General features: G+C 25.8%; 1 protein-coding gene and 1 long non-coding RNA gene across 2 annotated transcripts; one reads left to right on the plus strand and one right to left on the minus strand.

Annotated features, from left to right (window-relative positions):
* The first annotated feature begins 3,733 nt into the window (after positions 1–3,733).
* LOC127291006 (uncharacterized) lies at positions 3,734–7,618 on the plus strand. Its single transcript, XR_007844522.1, has 3 exons — positions 3,734–3,960; positions 6,901–7,090; positions 7,482–7,618. It is a non-coding gene; the product is annotated as an uncharacterized LOC127291006 (long non-coding RNA).
* Positions 4,258–9,348, minus strand: LOC127291000 (neuroligin-4, Y-linked). Its single transcript, XM_051319876.1, has 11 exons — positions 7,586–9,348; positions 7,356–7,514; positions 6,926–7,123; positions 6,630–6,745; positions 6,327–6,559; positions 6,046–6,258; positions 5,845–5,983; positions 5,620–5,771; positions 5,427–5,545; positions 5,226–5,356; positions 4,258–5,160 (listed from the first exon to the last, which is right to left on the minus strand). Exons 1-11 carry the CDS (start codon positions 7,977–7,979, stop codon positions 4,582–4,584), a joined length of 2,433 nt encoding a protein of 810 aa, XP_051175833.1. The 5' UTR covers positions 7,980–9,348; the 3' UTR covers positions 4,258–4,581.
* Between the last annotated feature and the right edge of the window lie 501 nt (positions 9,349–9,849).

Below are 9,849 nucleotides of genomic sequence, written 5' to 3' on the forward strand. Positions count from 1 at the left end.
AATCAGCGCCAAATTTTTTCTGCCATCTATTTAATTCGGATAAATGAAAGTTCTGTAAAATAAAAATTCGTTGTTTTAAGAATTTTGCTAAATGTAAATTCGAATTTATAATTAAAAAATTATTATTAACTAATCTATTAAAATTTTAATATATTTAACACGATTTCTTAATTTTTATTCAACCTTTCATTTATTTTTGTCATTCAATTGAATTTGCTTTTAATAAAATAGTCATTAATTAATTTTTACCTAACAATTTATTAATTTTGTAAGTTATTAGGCCAAATATTTGGCCTAATAACTTACAAAATTTATAAAATTTAATTCCTCAATTATAAATTACTACTATTAACAATTTATTAATCGAAATTCGCATGAAGCAAATTTTATTCAATTTTTCAATAAAAAAAAAAAAAAAATAGTTGCCTTTTTAAATTAACGTATTATTTAATCAAATATTTGTCAATTGATCAAAATTCTATTTAATCGAATATTTTTTCTTTGCAGATTTCTTTCATTAATTATATTATTTTAGATGAAAAAAAAATCATTTCATAATTGTCTCTAAGAGAGAAGGGATTAAATGGAAAAACGACTCACCGGTCGATGAATCCCACGTCGGAGAAATGACTGCATTTATTCTGGATCACTCTTGAAGAATCATTCCTTTTACTTGTAGATGGAAAGACACTTTTTTCGTCCACATTCTTCTTGTCCTTCAGGTTACATCGGAATAAACTAAAAAAAAATTATTTATTTTATTTTTTTATTCAAACGTAGGGGGAAAAAAGTTTTGTTTGAATCAAATATATTATAACATTTTTTTCTCTTAACACAATTTTTTGATTATTTCAAACAAAAATTGTTTAATTCAAACATAAATATTTATTTCATTTTTAGTTTATTTTAATACACTTTTCGAACGAATAAAAAATTTTATTGAGCAAAATGTTGATTTAACAATTTTTTTCTTAGTCGATTGTCAAAAATTTATTTAAATGGAAAAAATAAGAGAATATTTGAAGATTCAATTAAATTAAATAATACATTAAAATTTTAATGAATTTTTTTTTTTTTTTTTTTTAAGAACAACGACCGAGTTTAATATTTATATTCGTGGAACTAAAGACTCGATTTCTATATACTATATCCGCGTATATAAGGCATATATATACCTTGAAGCGTTCATGCTCTTAAATTACGAGCCATTATGAATCTGAAACGACTGGCTGTACATTACACGTGCGTTGGAGAAAAGAGTATGTTTACAAAATTCGTCGACTGAATCATATAACCGCAGTCACATACAGGGATTTTGTATATATACATATATACATATAATACCAAGAGCTAAAATCTATACGTTATACACGCACTTGTTGCTGTATAACCAAGGACAAGGTTGTTCATTCATTTTCTCATATATATACGCAACTAATTCGTACATTTCTCTTTAATCTTTATTTTATTTTTGACTGTCACATTTTACGAACTGATTAATAAAAATATCAATCACACTTGCTAAATGTTTGCATATATATATGTTTGACGGTGTTGACGTCGGCAGAGTTGTAAAAGAAAACCGATACCTAAACTTTTTTTTTTTTTTTTAATAAGAAACGTATGTGTGAAGAAATAGTCCTGATATAAATTAAAATACTTTTTTAATTAAAAAAAACCTATATTGATTTTTGAAAAAAATTTTGAATTTCTTTTTGAATTTTTATAAACAATTAAATAATAATTTTTATACTACAGTCGAACCTGAATAAACCGAGACTAATTTATTTTCCTATAATTTAAAAAAAAAATGTTGAAATTATTTAAACAATTAGATAATTGTTTAACGCCGCTATAACTAATAATATAAATCCTTTTAAAAATCAAACATAAAATATTTCTAATAAAGAAAATAATTAGAATATTAATTATAATTAATAAAATTATTTTAATCTTCATTTATACGTTTTCAAAAAAAAAAAAATTAATTAAAAAATAAAAAACACTTACCGATCACAAGCAATATATTATTCTTTTGGACCAACATAGCAACATCCTTTTTTGTTCGTTCCATTGTTCAATTCTGTAAATAAAAAGAAAAATTAACAATTGATAAATTTTCTTTTTAAATATAATGGACAAAAGTCCAGCTTTCAAACTAAATTTGACATGAAATTATCTGTGTCAAGAATATTTTGAGGTTATACTTGTTCAATTTTATCTTTGTAAAAATAAATAGTATTTTTATATTCACTGGCACAATTCACTTAAAATAATAAAATTATAGTTGAATCCAATTATTGAAAAATATTTATAATTAATGTAAACATGTGTAAATAGCCATTAATATCAACTTTCCTTAACAAAAAATTTAGTTTCTCCCAACAATGTTTACTGTATACTATAAATAAGCGCCATACTTTTTTTTTATACATTTCTACCAACCTGACAGCAAAAAACTTTCAAACTATTTATTTAACTAATAATGTAGAAGTTATTTTTTACTGAATTCATTTAATCTTTTCTTGTATTATATTTAAATAAATGAAAAATGAACTTTATTCTCATAAAAAATTATGTATTTCTACTTTAAATTGTATTTTACCTTTTTGAATCGTAAAATTTTAAGGTTACCTTCTTGTCAAAAAAAGTTTATCGAAATATAATTATTTTGCAACTAGTTCACAATAAACTTATATAAAATGTCGATTATTTATGTAAACTTGTATTTAATTACTAAAGAATACTAATAATTAAAGCTAAGATTAAAATAATTTGATATGATATACTTCTTAATTCCAACACCTGCAACGCGATCTATTCCTTCTTTCTAGCGCAGGCATGCCAATACAAGAATAAAAAATCTTTCAGTTTCACCAACATAACGAAACGAACATTCAATATTAATATTTTACAAATATAATGGAATAATTAAGATAAGCAATTCTCATTATCTAATAATTATTATATAAATCTGAAACGGCAGTATTCGCTTCATAAAAAATAAATATTTATATATATATGTAATAATTAAATTCAATAATCGAAACTATAATATGCTTTTAGCATATTGTTATAAAAAAACAAGTGATTCTAAATGCAAAAAAACGCGAAACTAATATTTCTTATGTATAGATAGGTTATATTAATTAATACAAATTTACCATAAAGGAGAACAGCTGAAATCATTTTGATTGAAGATGTACAAATCCTTCTTCTTATGTACGCCGAATAATAAAAAAATTGTTGAAATAATTTTTCTTGAAGAAGCGCAGATCTTATTCATCACATTGTCGAAGCGGAACTGAGTGGGGGTTCAAGTTCATATCCTTCTTCATATATACGGTGAATAATAAAAAATTGTTGAAATAATTTTTCTTCAAGAAGTGCAAATCTTATTCATCACATTGTCCAAGCGGAACTGAGTGGGGGGTTCAAGCTCAAATCCTTCTTCTTATGTACGGTGTATAATAAAAAATTTTTGAAAAAATTTTTTTTGAAGAAGCACAGATCCTCCTCATAACATTGTCCAAGTGGAACTGAGTGGGGGTTACTAAAACCGTCCGGTTTTATACCAGACCTCCCCACCACCACTGCAGTATGCTGACTCTGCCAGGCGCTTCGTGATTGGTTCGGGCATTCACTGCCAACCAATCACAAGGCGCCCAGCAGAGCTTTATAATATACTGATAGGGACGTCTAGTAAAAACCGAGAGCTTTAGCATCCCCCACTCAGTTTCACTTGAACAATGTTATGAGCAGTATCTGTACTTCTTCAAAAAAAATTATTTCAACAATTATTTATTATTCATCATAATCTTTGATGGCGCTTATTATTAAACTACTTGCTTCATTAAGTTTGAGAGATTACTTCATAGATGGCACAATAATTTATTATTGTTTCATATACCCTGTGGATAAACATAGATGATAAAGATATTAATTAATTTTATATTAATAGTAAGTATAAAAGAAAAAGAACAACTATAAATATAAAAAAGAAATTAACCCTAAAATCTTTAGTGAATAATAATTAATGAGGAAAATTAATACAAAGCACAAACTAGAGTATTGTTTGTTCATTCTAAAGCAAAAATGTTACGAATTATAAGTACATATAAAGATATTCTTTCATGCAAATCATGCAATAATTTAAGGTTAGATATATCTTCAGATATTATTTTGATGGAGAGAAAAAGGTAAAAACGTTTATGTATACTAATATTAAAATTAAGTCGATTATTTTGTTGTCTCCCAAATTTTTTATTTGCATAGATCGCTACACAATTTCTTTATTCACACTTCTATATAAAATGTAATATTTATATATATATTATTGGAAATGCAATTACCCGAGGACGCAGAGCTCTGTGGCTCTTAATCACATTGTTTATCTTATATATATATATATTTAGTTGTAAAATCAAACTCAACTATATATTAAAAACATATATATATATATATATATAGTAACTTTTATCAAATGCTGTCACAAAATATAAATGTGTCTTTTATAATGTGTTCGAATTTCGTCGTTTTTAACATTTTGCACATAAAAAAAAAAAAAGAATTTTACAGAAATCAAACTCTTAATTCTTCCATAATTTGTTGATAAGTGTGGGCATCCTTTTTTCTTCCAGTAGTTGAGGTAGCCATTATCACGTTCTCTTGCTGTAAATGATTAGGACTAATAATTAAATTTTTAATCGATTTATTTGGTTTTATATTTTTTGGTGGTGGCGGTGGTATTGGAACGTGACATGAATTATTTTGCATATTTGTCAATTCCGGTAATGACATATGTTTCACATAATTTCTTTCGGACGTTACTTTTGCCTCAAGTTCACCACAAATATTATTTGGCATTTGTCCATTTTCTTGAAATTTTTTCTCTTCACTATGATAAGTATGTTTATCACGTTGATAATAAACACCGGCAAATATTAAAACATTTAAAATTAATAAACTACAGCCAATTGCTATTGTGACACTTAAGGCAGTGGAATATGCCGCAAAACCATCTTCTGGTTGTGATGTTGATTCACCAAATGCTAATTCACTTGGTATTGCTGATGATAAATTTTCATGTTTCTCTGATGTTAATTCTAAACTTGGCGATGTTAATATTATTGGTATTTTTTGAACAATCTTTGGTGGTATCTGAAAAAATAAAAGTGTTTTGCATTTTTTTTTTTTTTTTGTTTATTTGAAAATTATAAATTTACCTGGTCCATATTTAATAAATGATGAGATTTTGGTACATCATCTGTGCCCGGTTTGTGAAGATCGGGTACCAAATTCAACCAAAATGACAATCGATGTGCGCGATAATGATTTTTAAGTTTTGATTTTAAATCTGTAACGATTTTTTTTTTTTATTGCAAAAATTATTTTTGGTGAAAAAATTAAAACAAATGAATTTTTACCTATACTGAGATATTTTTTGTGCACTGCTTCATAAGCTGTCCAGTCAATGTTTTTCAATTTTGTGCGTTCAGGTCGGGAGTTTTGTGGTCCATAATCTACTGTGCCCTCATTTGGATTTCTAAAAAAAAAAATGAGAAGGAAAAAATGTATGAAGTTTTAATAATTCTTTTAAAAATATAATTTTTTACCTACCCAGTTCGTGCAAAATTTGTTAAATATAAAATTACACTTTCCGAAAGTGCAACCTCAGCTCGAGTATAATTTTTCGGCCAATGAGCCAATCCACCAATTAATGGTGCTCCAAAAAAGTATGGCAATTCTTCACCATGAATACAACCCTGTCTCTAAAAAAATAAGAAATATTTTGTAAATTTTGTTTCTTAATTTTTGAATTAATTATTATTTTTTAATATTTACTTGAGGATAGTCTCCAAATTTTGTCTGATAATCAAAAACATAAAGATATGAATTTCTATGTGTTTGACTGTGTAAATCAGCTGTTTTTGTTGTTGGCGCTACAACATTGGCATCACCTAAAGCTTCCAATGTTTCGTCCCTAAAAAAAAATTTTTTTTGAATAAAATTCGTAATTAAAAATTTGTTGAGACAAAAATTTACCTAATATTCACGGGATGTTGAACGGGTTTCTCCCAATCTGTATATTCATTAATAATAGTAGCTAAAATTTCTGTCTGATGATAAGTGTATGTATTATGAACAAATTCACGTAGCATTTTAATTCTTCTATCAGCCTCAATTCCATATTGAGCATCATCAGCAGTCAGTGACAAATATGCCTCAGTTCTGACGACACCAACCATCAAATCGTATCTAAAAATAAAAAAAATAAAAAATTTTTTAATTGAAATATCGAAAAAAAAATTGAGCGAATTATTTACCTGGAGAGTTTTGTCACTACATCTTTTCTAAATAAAATATTATATAAAGTATTTATTGTATCGATTTCTGAATTCCAAGATTGATCCTCTGATTCACCGGAAGTTATAACAACTCCGTCTATACTGGGTCCAAATGCTGGTGCAAATTTAAGTTCTTGTATTGGAGCCGAGAGTAATGTGTCCAATGGAACATTTCTCAAGCACTGAAGCAATGATTGAGAATCTGTGCCAGCCTATATATATATAGAAAAATAAATAATTTTACAATTCTCATCTATTTTTTAAAAATTTTCAATTACTAACCTCGGAACAATTTAAATATTTAGAAATATGTGTAGCGTATTTAGCTGCTCCTCTTATTAGTGCCCATGGAGATAATGCACTTCCTGACATTAAAACACTTCGATGAAACAATAAACCTAAAGAAAATAATTTTTTTCAGTTCTTTTCAAAAAAAAAATTACGTTTTTTCTTTTAATTCTAAAAAAAATTTTAAATTACTTATTTAAAATAAAAATAAAAAAACGTAGCATTATGATAAGAAAATAGAAACTGAGGATTTCTTTTTTTTTAGGATTGGAATAAATTTTGAAAATTACCTTCCGGAACAGCGTGGCTGGTCATAAGGAAATTAACGCAAGCTGCTCCAGTTCCATGTCCAACCAAAGTAACATTACCAGGATCGCCACCAAAATAAACAATATTTTCATGAACCCAATGTAAGGCAGCAATTTGATCCATAAGACCATAATTTGCTGGTGAACGTGAGTTTGAATCCATATTAACATTTAAAAATCCTATAAATTAAGAAATTTTCCAAAAATTTATTTCTAATTTAATATTTATTTATAATTTTATTATTCATTTAAAATTGCAATAATAAATTATAATTAAAAATGAAAAAAAAATTAAAATGATAATAAATTAAAGAATTAAAAATATATAGAAAATTCGTGAAGGACTTTAAATTGTGAAAACGTAAAATATTTTTCTTTTCATCGTTAGTTTTCATATTGTAATTTGTTTTACCTAAAATTCCTAATCTGTAGTTTATTGTGACAACAACTACACCTCCATAGCTAGCTAATACACTTCCATCATAAGGATTACCACTACTCCATTCGTAGCTTTCTCCATGAATAAATACAATTACAGGATATCGTTTGCTTGCAATATCTCTGGAACCAGCTGGAAAAAAAAAAATATTTTTCAACTTGAGATGTGAAAATATTTTTTAAAAATTAATTTTTCACTCTTACCTTGAACTGGAGCATAAATATTAAGATAAAGACAATCTTCACTTTGATTTTTTAAATATGGAAGAAGTCGACGAAGATAGTCAAGTCTTCCTTTAGGAATTTTGTCTGATAATGATGGTAACTTTTGTGGACAAACAGGTCCAAATTCCTCGGCAATTTTAACACCTTGCCAAATTGCACCACTGACAGGTGGCATAAAACGAAGTGAACCAATTGGTGGCGATGCATAGGGAACACCGCGAAACACTTCAACACTTTCCATATTACGACCAAGTGAAATAATAACACCTGATAATTCACCATTGTTTGTTTTAACAATTCTTGAACTTAAATTTGCATTTACATAAAATGTCATCGAAACGATGAATAATTCTAAATATAATGAAACGATCATTTCGATTTTTTTACAAAAATTACACTTTGTCTAATCATATATTGTATCTTCGATAATTGTTTCCTCATCATTTTTTCTTTTTATATTTTTATTATAATTAATTTTAATGTTGACACTTTGTATTGTTGTCTAATGATGTATTTTTCGTGTTCTTTTCTTGACATTATCATCGTAATATTTTTCTTGAGAAAAATTATTATTTTTTTTTTTTTGAAAGGAAGGAAAATTTGTTTTCTCTATTTATATATTTTTGTTCCTCTATATTATGGAAATTGATGAAGCTTCATACAATCCTCGGGCGTTGCCTTTTGTTTTATTTGAAGATAAATTTGTTCTTTTTTAAAATCTATTAGCACATTCTCTACGATATAATAATATTTATATATATATATATATTCTTTCAATGTAATTAACGTTCATTATTTATTAAGTTTTTTCTTTATATAATCTTATTAACGATTGAAAGTTTTTTTTTTCTTCTAAACATTTCTAAAATTTGGATATTTTAATTCTTTTTTTTTTTTTTTTTTATAAATTTTCCAACTTGATTTTCAATTTAGAACTTATATTTTTATTATAATTTGAAACACTGTAATCACGAATCTTCTTTTAAAATATTCAATTTCACGCGTAATTGAGTGTTTATTATCACATAACTTTCATTGTAAAACAATTCCTCGTTTCATCAAAGGAAAGAGTTGCTCTTTTTTTAGAGTCTATTTTTTTTTTTTTGTTGGTATTGTATAGTAAATTTACAGAGAAAATTTACATTTTGTGTGAATTTTTTTTATATTAACCGAGAAGATAAAGAGATCAAGCGTTCTGTCATTTCGTTTAATTGTTTATTAATCACTAACATAGAACTAGCACCACCAGATGACATTTTAGAGAATTTTGAATTTATAACTCATTTTTTTAGAGAAGGTATAGCGAAAAAGAGAGAGTATAACTTATTTTTCAAGTTTCTTCCATGATTAAAAAAAAAAGAGGTATTGAGATTCTTGAATTTTGACTTAGAATCAAAATGTTATACCCTTTACTTTGACCCCCGATAAACTAGCGTATATAAGCAAAAAGATCACGCACAAAGCTATGAGCATGCGTCATTTTACACAATCTCACATCTCAGTAGAAGGGTGGAAATACTTGGTACATGGGGGTCGATAAAACAGAAGAGATGTAGGTCTATCGCACATATAAAAATGCGTACGCGAATTTCACCATTAGCTGAATCTTTGAAAAATCACGAATCTTAGAGATTGATTTTATTGAGTATTTTATTCAGTAAGATTTAAGATTTTTTTTATTAAATTTTTTTTCTTTTTATTGAGAAAGTATTTGAAAATAAATGAATGATATATATATATATTTAAGGGATGAAATAGAGATTTTTGAATTTTGTATCGAAAACAATTTTTTTTTCTTTAGGTTTATTATTGATTATACAAGTTGTATATAGAATGAATTTTCTATATATCAAATATTAAGATTTTAGTATTTGATTTTTGAAAATTATATAAGAGAAATTTGTGAAAATTTTCATAACAGTAATTAAATATACAATTAATTCAATATTATTATTGTATAAAGGAAATTAATTATTGATTTAATTATAAATAAATAAAGTACGTTTTAATCAACATACAAATTTAAATTAGTAAAATTGAACGTCCTCGATTAATTTAGATTTATAATTAATTGTTAACAAAAAAACAATTATAATTCAAAAAAAAAAAAAATGGGAAATTCATTCCGCTTGCAAACAATTAAAGAGTTTCGTTATTAATTAATTTTTAAATTTATACAATGAAAGATATATTGGAATTCAATTTTATATATGCGTGATGTTTTTAATTAAGTTATTGTTGAT

Source organism: Leptopilina boulardi, unplaced genomic scaffold (assembly GCF_019393585.1).
Source record: "Leptopilina boulardi isolate dan_hultmark-lab unplaced genomic scaffold, ZJU_Lbou_2.1 LbouV2_1, whole genome shotgun sequence".
NCBI lineage: Eukaryota > Metazoa > Arthropoda > Insecta > Hymenoptera > Figitidae > Leptopilina > Leptopilina boulardi.

Coding starts and splice junctions, on each gene's coding strand:
- LOC127291000 (XM_051319876.1), bottom strand. CDS start 7,979: ATGATCGTTTCATTATATTTAGAATTATTCATCGTTTCGATGACATTT. Junction 7,515..7,585: donor TATTTATGCTCCAGTTCAAG/GTAAGAGTGAAA, acceptor TTTTTTTTCCAG/CTGGTTCCAGAGATATTGCA. Junction 5,772..5,844: donor AATTTGGAGACTATCCTCAA/GTAAATATTAAA, acceptor TTATTTTTTTAG/AGACAGGGTTGTATTCATGG.